The sequence below is a fragment of the Suricata suricatta genome, chromosome 2, assembly GCF_006229205.1.
Source record: "Suricata suricatta isolate VVHF042 chromosome 2, meerkat_22Aug2017_6uvM2_HiC, whole genome shotgun sequence".
Classification (NCBI taxonomy): domain Eukaryota; kingdom Metazoa; phylum Chordata; class Mammalia; order Carnivora; family Herpestidae; genus Suricata; species Suricata suricatta.
The window spans coordinates 132,065,699-132,078,957 of record NC_043701.1 but is presented as its reverse complement, the minus strand read 5'-3'; the positions used below and the strand labels follow the sequence as shown (position 1 = coordinate 132,078,957).

The following is a 13,259-nucleotide window of genomic DNA, read 5'->3' as shown; positions in this document are numbered from 1 at the left end:
CCCGCAGGCCGCGCGGAGCGGGGCCGCCCGGGGCTCTGCACACCCCAGTGCGCGGGCCCAGAGGCCGGCCCGCAGGCCCGACCCCGCGGGCGGCGCCTGCAGCCCCCGCGGCCCGCCAAGCTGCTGCTGCTGCTGAGCTGCCCGGCCTTCCGGGCCCACTTCGCCCGCCTCTTCGGGGGCGAGGCGGCGGAGCAGTGGCGCTTTGCGAGCGCGGGACCGGAGGACGAGGTGTCGGAGGACGAGGAGGAGGATCAGCTGAGAGCGCTGGGCTGGTTCGCACTGCTGCGCTTGCGGCCCGACTCCGAGGAGGAGGAGGAAGAGGAGGAGGAGGAGCGCGGGCCGGCGGTGGCCGTGGCGCCTCTCGGGGCAGTGCCCAAGGGCGCACCGCTGCTGGCCTGCGGCTCCCCGTTCGGGGCCTTCTGCCCGGACATCTTTCTCAACACGCTAAGCCGTGGCGTGCTCAGCAACGCGGCCGGCCCGCTGCTGCTCACCGACGCGCGCTGCCTGCCAGGCACCGAGGGCGGCGGCGTGTTCGCTGCGCGGCCCCCGGGGGCGCTGGTGGCGCTGGTGGCTGCGCCCCTCTGCTGGAAGGCCCGCGAGTGGGTGGGCCTCACCCTGCTCTGCGCCGCCGCCCCTCTCCTGCGTGCCGCCAGAGCCGCGCTGGGCAGCCTGTGCCCAGGCTCCGGTGCCCTGGCCGCCCTCCTGCCGCAGGAGCTGAGCGCCCCGTGGGGACTGACCCTCCGAGATCCAGGACCCCCGTGGGCAGCTGCGGCCGTGCTGGTGGAGTGTGGCACCGTCTGGGGCTCCGGAGTGGCCGTGGCGCCCTGCTTGGTGGTGACCTGCCGGCATGTGGCCCCTCGGGAAGCGGCCAGGGTCCTGGTGCGAGCCGCGCCCCCCAAGTAAGGCCCGCGAGGTTGCCCCAACTATGCCCCTTCATCAGGTCTTAGAGCGTAACTCTGAAAATTAAGGAGGCCTTCTGGCATCATGCTGATGCTTTGATGGTGTGGTGCCTCCCCTCAATGCCTCCCCTCATCCTTGGCATTCAGAACCCTAGTGTAGGTGGTTCTGGGCCTCCTTCCTGGCAGGGGTTGAATGGGGCTTGGGCAAGATGGCAAGCAACTCTGGACTGGGGAACTAGCGGGTGTCCTAGCATCCCTGACTAGGTATCTTTTAGCACCCCCTCCACCTGAATTCCTTTTGAAATCCCACTGGTTTTTCAGAGCCCTGAGGTACGCAGCACTAGGCCTCTTGAATGGAGACTTCCTAGCCCTGTTCTTTGTCCCCTGAAAGTGGTAGTGAAGTCCCTCCCAGAGGCCAGGTATGTTGCCTTCCTGGGTTGATGAAAGGGACCTCTTACTTGATTTCTCTTAGATCTTTTTTAAAATTTTTAATGTTTACTTAATTTTGAGAGAGAACAAGCAGGGGAGGGGGACAGAGGTTCCAAAGCGGCCTCTGTGATGACAGCAGAGAGCCCGATGTGGGGCTCGAACTTACAAACCATGAGATCATGACCTGAGCCGAAGATGAACGCTTAACTGACTGAGCCACCCAGGTGCTCTGATTGCTCTCTTTAAGTCTTAAGTAGATCTTTCCATCTGGACAAAAATGACAGGTGTGGGGCTCCACCTACTTAGAATGCGGGAGTGGGGCCCAGCGCACAGATGTATTTTGAACAGTCTTTGGGTGATCTGGCTGCCAGGTTGGGACTTAAGTCATTTGTTCCTTCTCTGCAGGGGAAAGTACCCTTGCCCTTCTTTACTTCCATTTGCTGGGCAGTAGTGACAGCGGCCTTGGCCCCCTAGCTTGTGTGTTTCTAGTACCTGTTCTGTGTCTGCTGTAGTTCCAGGCCCTTAACTTAGGCAGGAGCAGAGCAGTATAGCGCCTTGGTGTTAATGCCCGAGGTTCTGTCCCTACCTCAGTCTAGCCACGCAGCCCACGCCTTTCCAGATCCCTCTACTGAATTTCCAGCATTAACCCAGCCCAGCTTCACCACAAGGGTTTCCCTCTGGCAGCCAACAGGACAGCCATGACTTTATAAGGAAGACTGATAATGAGGATTTCCCTGTATGGATGATACTCCATTCCCCACCTGTCTACATCACACACATACTCTTGCTTCTAGGGAACCCACCGCTCGAAGGTATCCTTGCAGAGTGTGTCGTGGGGAGCCCCTGTATGAGCCTGGGCAAGTCAGTCTAAGCTGTCCTTCCATGAGTTGACATGTAAAGTCTTGGAACAGAGCCTGGCCCACAGTAAGAGCTGTAGATGTGGTAGCATTTATGTATGTAAACAGGGACACAGGATTGGTATCATGCATCTGCCCCACCAACCGGCAGCATTGTTTGCCTCAAATGAGGCAGTGAAGGAAAACATTGGGAATGCTTTCCCTGGCTTCTGCCACTCACTGTGTGACCTTGAGAAAGTTACTCAACCTCTCTGGCCCTCAAAGGCACCATTTAAAATGGCGCTGATAGCAGCGCTCAGCTCTTAGGGCTGCTGGGAGAGCTAAAGGAGATGATGTGCCCAGAGCGTTCATGGCAGCCCCGGCCCGCAGTGCTCTCTGGGTGTCAGGTGTTTAGGAAATTCAGTGAAGTGCAGGAAGCTTATGGAAAGTACGTTACAGTTGTTGAAGCCTGTTTGGAAGTACTGCAGGATGGCTAAGCGGCGTGCCCACATGTGCCTGCCTGGTATGGTTCAGGGCTGAGGCCGGTATCTTTGAATTCCCAGATCCGTGATTTTTACCGCCACCCCCTGTCCCTACAGGGTCAGAAAGTTAGCCTGTCACTTTTCTCCCCTTGCTCCCAGGAACGCTGCCATCTGGGGACATGTGGTATTTGCCACCCAGGAGACCTCGCCCTATGACGTAGCGGTGGTGAGCCTGGAGGAGGACCTACATGATGGCCCCCTGCCTGTGCCCGCCGAGCATTTCCACGAAGGTAAAGGACGAGGAGCCTCTGGTCCGGGGCAGAGCTCAGGGCAAAGTCAGTGCTGGACATTCTAACTGTCTAGATCCACCCCTGCCACAGGCATGGGGCAGGGTGATGCCAGGCTGGCGGGAAATCATCCTGGTTTCAGTGCCTTGGCTGGAGTTGCTCTTGGAGGGCTTCCCTGCTTGTGCCTAGTATGCCTCAGGTCCCGGGGGGTGCAGGTGGACTCCCTTCCGGGGGCCCTGCACCGGTGCCATGTGGAGGGGCTGAGCTTGGGGGCTCCTTTGAGTCACTCCAATGGCGTGGCATGCTGCCTTGGAAGTACCAGAGGTCTCACTGTGTGGGTGCAGCGTGTTGGGAGGACAGAGACCACAAGCTCTCTGAGCTGGCCTCTCTTCTGCCACCTCCTAGCCCTGTGTCCTCAGACAGGCCATGTAATATTCTCTGCCTCAGTTTTTACATCTGTAAAATGGGGATAATGCTGCCTACTCCTGGGCATTTTGAGGCGGGGACGAGATGTTGCCTGTAAAACATTTAGCCACATGCCCTGTGCATTCAGAGCACTTGGTAAAGGAAGTGGGTGGGCGATCTGGAGTCATCATCCCCACTTCTTTCTTCACCAAGAGACTTCTTAGTCCAAAGAGGAGATGGGTGTTAGTTTCCCGAACATTTGTGGAGCCCTCAAAAGTAGCTAAGTGGTCCCGTAGGGAAATGAAGGCTGGAGAATAGTCCGATGCCGAGGACCAGTGGTGAGCAGGTGCACTTCGAGATCAGCGGGAGTCTTGTTGGGGCCTGGGGCGGACTCTCCCTGGAGGCAGGAGTGTATCTTCATGGCAGCCTGAAGGGCAGGGGAGTTTGGAGCTTCAGGGGGACAGAGATGACTCCCCAGCTTCACCCTCCTTTCTTCCCTGGCAGGCGAAGCTGTCAGCGTGGTGGGCTTCGGCGTCTTCGGCCAGGCCTGTGGGCCCTCGGTGACCTCGGGCATCCTGTCAGCCGTGGTGGAGGTAGATGACACACCAGTGATGCTACAGACCACATGTGCCGTGCATGGCGGCTCCAGCGGGGGACCCCTCTTCTCCAGCCGCACAGGACACCTCCTGGGTAAGCAGCTCCTTGGCCCCCTCCCAGCCTGCCCCCTGCGAGAGCCTCAGTAGCATCTGGTGAGTGCTGGACGTGCAGCTGTGGGGGTCACCCCGGGCCTTGGAAGACAGCGGGCCTGATGCTCAAGAGGTAGTTAGCCAAGGTTGTCAGGCACTTGTGCTCCTGAGACTGGGGAGAAACGGCTGCTGAGCAGAGAGGGAAGAGATCCAAGTTCTAGTGCCTTCTCTGCCTCTAAGCCACTGCACAACCTTAGGTAAGTCACTTAATCTTATTTAGTCTATGAAATTCAGGAGTTGGATTAGTCCCAAGCGTCACAGGTATCTGAATGAATGAGTGAGTGAAGGCAGCAGGGACGGAGGGTCCAGGGTGAACCGGGTGAACAGCACTCGCCTGCGGCACATTGGGGCCTCAAGCCATAGGAATGTGGGCCTAACACTGCTGATTCTGCAATGACCCTGAACCTTTTTTTTAAATACGTGGTTGTGAGATCTTTTGATTTTAAAATTTAAGATTTTGGCTACTGATTCAGGTTTTTTAAAGACTGTTTACTCATTTATTTATTTATTATTATTTTTAATGTTTATTTATTTGGAGAGATGGAGAGAGCTTGAGTAGGGGAGGGGCAGAGAGAGAATCCCAAGCAGGCTCCATGCTGTCAGCCCAGAGCGCGACGCAGGACCCAAACTTACGAACCGTGAGTTCATGACCTGAGCCAAGATCAAGAGTCAGACACTTAACTGACTGAACCACTCAGGCGCCCCTATTTATCCATTTAAAAAAGCCAACTGTGAGTGCCCTCAAATATGCCTCCGGCTGCATTCTGGTACCTGGTTCGTGCGATTCCTCCCTTATTTCTGACCAGTTTCTCCCATAGCGAGAAACCTTGCCTTGCTCTTGCTAGCTGCCATGGATTCACTTATTTCTTCAACTGTCGTGCACAGATACTGTACTTTCAGAATTCCTAACTCACACTACTGCGAGAAACACATTTCCTACCTAGACTATAGTCTTTGAGTGTGGATAGTTCTTTTTATCTTTAGCTGTAAAGTACCCCAGAAAATACTGTTACCCAGGGTTTCTTAGGTCAGCTCCTTTCATTTCCTTCCCCTTTAGCGTGGTTGTATGATTCAGTGGTGATATAGTTAGATACAGTGTCACAGTCTGCCTTCCATCCCCCCCACCCCCGTCTACTGGATACAGAAGTAAGTATAGATGTGTATACAGGCATGAGTGTGTGTGTGTGTGTGTGTGTGTGTGTGTGTGTGTGTGTGTGTAAAATCTAGCCCTGTCTGCTGAGAGGGGCTAGAAGCAGTGACACCCCAGCTGTAATGAGCACCCAGAGAACCCAGATCTTGGTTTCTCTAATAAAAGGTGCCAGGAACTGATTCATTCCCAGGCTCAGGCAGGGAAAATCCAAGATGAGCCCAGAGCACCTTGGCCCTTGTGGTGCCGGAGATGAAGGAAAGGCCAACAACAGAGTGATCGGATGTGTGACAAATGAAAAGCCCACTTGACGGAGCTCCCCCTAGAGCAAGGTGAGCTGGAAACCAAATGGCAATCGTGTTGGACGGTAACCCAAAGAAAAGGAAGGATATCTGAGTCCACACTGACGTCAATAACTGAATACATTTTAAAACGGAGATGGGCGACGACAGCTCTGCCTGACAGAAGAATCTCAGTTATAGATAGAAGAAATGAGGGAAGTAGAAAATCACTGTCAGGACACCACAGAAGGAACTGCTGAATGGAAAGTAGGAATGAGTTTATTTGCATGATCCTAAAATATTTCGTACAACAGTGAAAACAGACTACAGTAGAGAAACCTGGCAGACACCACCTTAGCCAAGGGATCAAGGTTGGCATCCCGAGAAATGCTTATGGACATCACACACCTCCCAGTAGGGTGCACTGAGAGGGGCCACGGGATGGCATTTTCAATCTTGTAAAACGTCAGTCTTCTGAGAAAACATCAGGTGACCCCACATTGAGGGACATCCTGTAGAATAACTAACCTGTACTCTTCCAAGTGGTAGGCCATGAAAGATGTGGAAAGACTGTAAGTGACCCAGCCTGGAGAAGACTTAGGAGACAAGTCAGCTAGGCACTTCTGGGACCCTGGATTCGATCCCAGAACAGAAAAAGCATTTGTGGAATCACTCTGGTGAAGAGCATTGTTCCGGGGTTGATTTCCTGGTTTTGATCATCGTTTTGCAGGGACATGAGGAGAAACGGGATGAAAGCTGTGCAAGGACTCTGTACTATTTTGGCAAGGCTCCTGCAAGCCTTAAAAAGTACATCCCCAGGGATGCTTGGCTGGCTCAGTCGTAGAGCATGTGATTCTTGATCTTGAGGTCGTGAGTTCAAACCCCATGGAGCCTCCTCAAAACAACAACAACAAAACACATCCACGTGCACACACAGACATGCTCACTGAACAGGCCAAACAAAACTTGTGTGTGGGTTTGATTCACTTACTCATTCAGTCCGCAAGTATTTGCTGAGTGTCGACCCTGCACCAGGCACTGTTCTATAGGTTCTGGGGCCCTGCCTGAGTCAAGCCCATGGAGGGGACACTAGGTGGAGAGAAAGGTAACAAAATAAGTGAAACGTTGTCTGGTAGGTACTGACAGGGTTAAGGAGAAAGTAAGACTGGGAAGCGGCACTGGGTGTGGGGAGCCCGAGGCCACGAAGGAGGCTGGGTGTCGGTCACTATGAGGGGCGTTCGAGCCCCCAGTGGTCCTCAGGCCTCCCAGCTGGAGATGAGCCTCACTTCCCACCCATCTGTCCTCTGGCTCATCCCCCCTTTCCTCTTTGATTCCTCAACAGGCATCGTGGCCAGCAACACCCGGGACAATAACACAGGGGCCACCTACCCTCACCTGAACTTCAGCGTTCCCATTACGGTGCTCCAGCCAGCCCTGCGGCGGTACAGCCAGACAGGTGACCTGGGCGGCCTCCGAGAGCTGGACAGTGCCACCGAGCCAGTGAAGGTGGTGTGGCGGCTGCAGCGGCCGCTGGCAGAGGCCCCGCGGAGCAAGCTCTGAGGCCGCGTCAGCCCTCTGGGGAGCAGAGCCACTGTCTTATGCCACAGGACAGCGGAGGGCGGCCACCTTTAGGATCCTGCCCAGGCACACCCCAGTGCGCTGCCTCCCCATCCCCATCCATCTTGTTCAGCTCTGGAATCCGGACCAAACTTGCCTTCAGCCCCATGGGCCTCCAACCTGGCAGCCTGTTTTGAGGTGCTTTTTGGAGCCCTCACCTCTCTCTGTCCCCCGGCACTAGACCCAGCTCTGTTATTTCTCCTTCCGGGAAGCCCCTGGTCTGCATAACAGCCCTGGTCCTGACGGAGCACCTGCCTCCCTGGGGCTGGGGCTTCCTCAGAAAGGCCTGCTTTGAGGACCAAAGAGGAAAAAAACCCCTCTCTGTCCTACTACACCTCTAGGTGGAGTCCTTGAAAGTTAGGATTTGTGGGTCTTCATATGTCAGGTGTCGCTGGCCTCCAGGGGCGCTCTGACACAGTGCCTTTACTTTCCAGCCCATAAAATGGGCCTCAGGGATCTCGCAGGGTAGAATGTGTCTAGCTGGGGGTTGGGAATAAAGAGGCTGTATAGGAGAAAGTCTCTACTTTTATCTAGTAGGTTCTTTTTTTTTTTTCTTTCTTCTTCCATGCTTCGAAAGTTGCACTGGGAGTAGGGAACCACCAGGCATAGAAATACACCTTTCTGTCCTGCTTTGTCATCTAGGGTGTGGGCTCATGGCATTCTCTTGTGCCAGGCCGGGCCCTGCCTGTGGTCCTGGTGTCAGTCAGCACTGCGTGGGGCTTGCGGAGCCTGGAGGGTGGGGGGCTTGGCCTGGAAGCAAGTGTTTACAGAGTGTTCAGGATGTGTCCAGGCCTGTACTGGGCCCTGGGGGTGGGTTGGGGCTTTCAAAGTTATCAAGGAGACCAGGCCAGCCCCTCGGAGCTAAGACCAACCTTACAAGTCAGAACATGTACTGTGCACCCAGAGCCCTGCACATGTAGGCCCTCAAGTCATTGACAGGTTGAATGCCTTTGGGGGATGACGTGGGGGCTAATTCTAAGCAGTGAGAATTGCTGGGAGTGCTTTGCTTCTAACATCTACTGTTGAGTGCCACTTCTGGGCAACCTTGACATGATCAATTCCTGTGATGGTCATTCTCCCCTTTACAGATTAGGAATGGTCCGCAGGGCAAAGTGAGTCCCTAGTAAATTAATGCAGGCAGGGGGTGCGGGCTGAGCTCTGACTGAGCTGTGAGTGGGAGGGGACGATGTATTCCAGCGGGTACCAAGGAGCAATTCTGGGGAGACAGGTGTGTCAGCCCAGCGATGTGACGAGCAGGGCTGCTCTGTCCGCTCAGGTGGAAGGCTGTGTCCTCGGGCCTAGGGAGAGGGGATCAGGCAAGACCTCACTCAGGTGTTTTAGGAGCTGAACCCCGGAAAGGAGGGTAGGAAGCAGGCCGTTCCAGGTTGAGAGCAGCAGGAACTGGGACGAGGAGGTGTGAAACCGTGTGTGTGTGTGTGTGTGTGTGTGTGTGTGTGTGTGTGTGTGTGTGTGTGTTCTGGCGGTACTAAGTGCAGGGAATCAGGAAGGAGCAGGACTGGGGTTGGGGAGGCAGCTCCATTGGCCCAGGGTTGTGGGGAGGTGGTGGGAGGGAGAAGACGGCTGAAGCAGGACTGCTGGGCATGGCAAAGACTATGCCAGGGCACCGAAGGTGGCACGGACTGCATGGGGGCCAAGGCAGAGACAGAGAAAGGCCAAAGGGTGCCTGAATTCCTGGCTAGGACAATAATGGCTAACCAGTTTAGGGACGAGGTGTTTCCTTGGGGTGTCTGGGGGACCTCAAGCAGAGAGGCATAGCAGGCTGTTGAGTAACGGAGTTAGGATACTGTAGTAAAAGGCCCTCCCCGCCCCCCTCCAGACCCAGTTCAGTGGCTTAAGACAATAGAGTTTTATTCCCCATGGAAAGTCCAAAGTAGTGTACCTGACAAGAAGAGAAGTGTGGCTCTTAGGCAATAGTAGTTGAGGGAACTTGGCCCCTTCTCTCTGCTGGTGCTGTCACTGGATCTGGCACCTCAATGTCCTCTGTAACTGGCGGGTGGGTGGGGGAAGAGAGAGAGGAGACATTCCTGCTGCTTGTTAAAAAATAATTTTATTTTGAAACCATTTCAACATACAGAAAATTGCAAGAATCCCCATACACCCTTCACCCAGACACCCCATTCCACTTTTGCCAAATGTCCCTGTGATTTTCTTTCTTTTTTTTTTTTTTTTTGAGAGAGAAAGAATGCAAGTGGGGGAGGGACAGAAGGAGAGAAAGAGACAGAGAGAGAGTTTTTTTAAGTTTATTTATTTTGAGAGAGACAGAAATAGCACAAGTGGAGAAGGGGCAGAGAGAGAGAAAGAAAGAAAAAGAAAGAAAGAAAGGAAGGAAGGAAGGAAGGAAGAAAGAAAAGAAAGCAAGAAAGAAAGAAAGAAAGAGTCCCAAGTAGGCTCCCACATCGTCAGCCAGGAGCCTGATGTAGGGCTCAAACCCATGAACCGTGAGATCATGACCTGAGCTGAAATCAAGCGTTGGACGCTTAAATGACTGAGTCACTCAGGCACCCCAGGAGCAAAGACTCACTTCTATTACCTAAATAAAAACAGGTTTAGTGTTAATAACCTCTGGACACGTGCCAGAAACCTTCTTGACCTGGGGAGGCTCTTGGGGCCAGTAGGTGTGTGACTATTCAGCATCCTCTCTGCCTTGTTCTCTCTCGTCTCTCTTAAGTTTATTTATTTATTTTTGAGAGAGAGAAAGAGCACTAGTGAGGGGAAAGTCCCAAGCAGGTTCTGTGCTGTTAGTGCAGAGGCTGATATGGGGCTTGAACTCATGAACCCTGAGATCATGACCTGAGCTGAAATCAAGAGTCGGACACTTAACCAACTGAGCCACCCAGGCACCCCTGTCCCCCTCTTCTGCCTCCCCTGCACTCAGTCTCCCCTTCCTTTTAAGTGCAGTTTGCAATTGACCATCTAGACTGTTCTGGCCCTTCTATCCATGCCCTTTGATCTCTGGCTCTCCTTGTCACATGCCCCATATTCAGGTTTCCTCAATAAATACTCAAGAGAGCAGATGTCTGATTGGGCCCATCATCTTCTCATGCCTTGCTATAGCTGGGGCCGTGTCTCCAGAGCAGCTGTGGTCAGGGTGGGTTCATTTAGGCTGGGAGAAGACCTACACTGCTGTCTGGGTTGCTCCTGAGGCTGTGTGCTGTCAGGTGAAGCTGCGGGTGCAGGTGCAGTGAGGGCCTGGGACCACCAGTGTTTACAGGACAGAGGCAGAGCGGGAGCCTGAAAGGCGGCTGAGAAGAGACCACCAGAGGCAGGAAGAAAACCAGGGCAGCTAAGACCTAGCTCACCAGCGTCCCTCTTCCTCCTGAGTATATGCTAGACTGCATTTCCTGGCCACTGTCACAGGCATGTCCGTGAGCTGCTGGAATGAGAGCAGAAGGGAGGTGCACCACTTCCAGGCCTTGCTAGAACAGCCTCCATGTACTGACCCCTCCCCCTGGTGGGAATGGAGGTGACCCCTAAAAGAGACCTTGAAAGCCTCTTGTTAAAAATGGCCTCTGTCTGTCTGGTCCCTGGATGACTATATGCTGGGGCACCTTCATTAAGCAGTCCTGGCTACCCAGGTAAGAAATGCACTTCTTTTGTATTTGAGCCATTAGATTTGGGGGTCTATTTGTCACAGAGTAGAACCTATCCTCATAAATACAGTCTGTCCCTAGCTGGAAGCACTATAACCAAACCACGTTTTGGGGGAGAGATGAAGAAACAGGGAGAATCCCCCTGTCCTCTGAGGCTGATGAATTTAGCTGGAAGTACAGGTTTGCCAGGGTTAAGGGTTGCCTCTTCCTCCAGTGGGGATACCGCTTCTGTTTCTCCCAGCCCCTGAATTGACCCCAGTACCTTGGAGCTCCTCCCAGCCCTGGAGCCAGCAGTAAAGTCACCTGTTGTCGGTCAGGAAATGTGAGCTCATCATGGCTGAGAGCCTGCGATGCTTCCTTCTCATAGATTCTGTGATGTTAGACAATCTGCCCGCCACTCCTACTAATCACTGAAGTTCCACACTGCCCGTGTTTCTGCATCCAAGCCATACCTTCCTACTGCTTCTAGCACTTGCAAATTCAGAGGCAAAAGTCCTTTGTTAGTAGGTAAGGAACCCTGATTTTCAGTTCCAAAGCTCTGAGTTCCACACTGTTGAGTGGGAAGAGAGGAGTGGTGTGGGGTGAGTGGCCTGGGGAAGTGAGTATGGGGTTGTTTTTTGGACTGACGAAAATGTCCTGGAATCAGAGAATGGTGATGGGTACACAGCCTAACACCACTGAACTGTACACTTTAAAGAATGAATTTAATGGCATGTGAATTATATCAACTAAAAAAAGGCCCATTTATTTATGCAAACATTAGTAAACTAGGGAGCCAGGTGCTGGGTGGATGCCAGATGCTTGGGCACCCAAAGTCCAGCAAAGCAAGGTCTCTGCCCTAAGGAGCAGGTCAAATGTGGTTGTTGCTCTCCTTGGTGTCAGTTTAACTGCAGCCCTACTTTTCTCTAGGAGTGTCGGGGGTGGGGGGGGTGGGGAAGGGAGAGAAAGGCTATTTGGAAGTTTGCAAAGCCCATGACAAACGCAAGGCTTAGGACATCCAAGCAGAGGCTCTCTGAAGGTTCCCCAAAGGCCAGGATTAGGACAGGCAGGGCCATGAGCACTCTGCGAGGTTGCTTTTCTGTGGCCCCAGGGGCTGAGAGAGGGAATTAGAGATTCCCACACCTCTTCATCCCTTCTTCAGCTCGCTTTCAGGTGGCAGGGTGCCAGCCGGGATAGGAGAGAGGCAAGGATTCCAAAGAACTGGAAGGCACAGCCTGGGCTGTGCCGGGCTAATAATGTGAGCAGGGTGCTGACAGGAGGGCACCAGCTTCCCTCTCAGCTCAGGATGGTTCTGGACACCAATGTCTTCTTGATGGAATTGACCACAAGCCTTCCCACACCAGGGGTATTGGATACAAGGCCCTTGGTCACAGCTTTTGGAAAAGGTACAGAACAGGCCACTGCTAGTGTGAACATTCATGAAAGCCAAGAAGACGAAGGGCATTATTCAAAAGAGCACTGGGCTGGGAACCAGGGAGCTTCGGAAGTAGTGTGTAGCCTTGGGCAAGCTAATCTGCCCGCATAAAACACCTATAATAAATGGCTGCTGTGTATTTGCTGCCGCACAAGCCAGGCACCAAGCTAAACCACTTCACATAAATGATCTCACTGGGCCTTTCCCACAACTCTTAGGCTTAAGTGCTAATACTTGCATTAAATAGAGGAGGATGGCTTATCTGTTACCCAACTGGCTACATCCTACCGGCAGGTTCTCATCAGTGGGTTTCTCTCTAGGTCCTAGTCCCTTTGTCTCCAGGACTGCCCTCCTGACTAGTTCCTCAATTTCAGGCAGCCCTGCCACTCCCCGATCCGATCCTTTCACCACACAACAACTCAGACCTGGCACTCTCCTGCGGGAAGCCCTGCAGTGGCATCCCATTGCCTGGGGGATGACACGGCCCCACCAGGGTCTGGAGGTCTGTACACCCTGCCCACGCTGGGCCACCCTGTCTTGTGAACGCCTCCACCACGCCCCCGCTGTCAGCTCTTTGGCCTCTGAGTCTGCACAGCCAGAGCACACCCGCCTCCTCTCCCGTCTCGGCCAATTCCTTCTCATCCTTGGAGAGAGGCCTTGGCACGCTCACTTCCGGTGCCCCCAGTCTCTCGTAGTGCAGTTAGCGATACAGGTATGTTTACTGTCTTTCCCCGGAATGTCAGCTCCGCGGAAGGCAGACGCGGTGTGTGTTTTGCTCTCCATCCTGCCCTCCCACGCCGCGCACAGTGCTGGCGTTCAGCACTATTGGGATATACAGGCGTGCAGCCGCAGGCTGGTGATCTGCCCGATGTGGAGCCGCGCTGAGCTCTCGGAGCTTCCAAGGGGCCTGGCAGACAGGCGGACGAAGCCAGAGGCGCAGGGAAGGTGTTCCTGACTTGGAGCGCTCCGCGTCGCTAGGGCTGCGGGCGTGCGTTCCGTGGCCGCAGTACCCCACGCGCCCTCCGGGGGCCGTACGGCGGAAGAGGGGCGGGCACGCTCCAAGCCACGCCCGCGCCCGCCGGGTGGGGCCGGGGGCGAACGGACT

The 13,259-nt window shown here is 54.3% G+C and overlaps 1 protein-coding gene across 2 annotated transcripts in view; it reads left to right on the top strand.

The window, feature by feature from the left end:
• The window catches only part of TYSND1 (trypsin domain containing 1), a 7,829-nt gene extending 564 nt beyond the window's left edge, over window positions 1–7,265 (top strand). The window contains exons 2-5 of one of the 2 annotated variants that reach the window (XM_029931817.1): window positions 8–899; window positions 2,806–2,936; window positions 3,843–4,028; window positions 6,855–7,265. In XM_029931817.1, coding sequence (XP_029787677.1) covers window positions 8–899; window positions 2,806–2,936; window positions 3,843–4,028; window positions 6,855–7,072 — 1,427 coding nt within the window. In that variant the 3' untranslated portion in view covers window positions 7,073–7,265. The remainder of the gene's footprint in view (window positions 1–7; window positions 900–2,805; window positions 2,937–3,842; window positions 4,029–6,854) is intronic. The other variant, XM_029931816.1, reaches the window with a different exon arrangement.
• The last annotated feature ends 5,994 nt before the right edge of the window (window positions 7,266–13,259 follow it).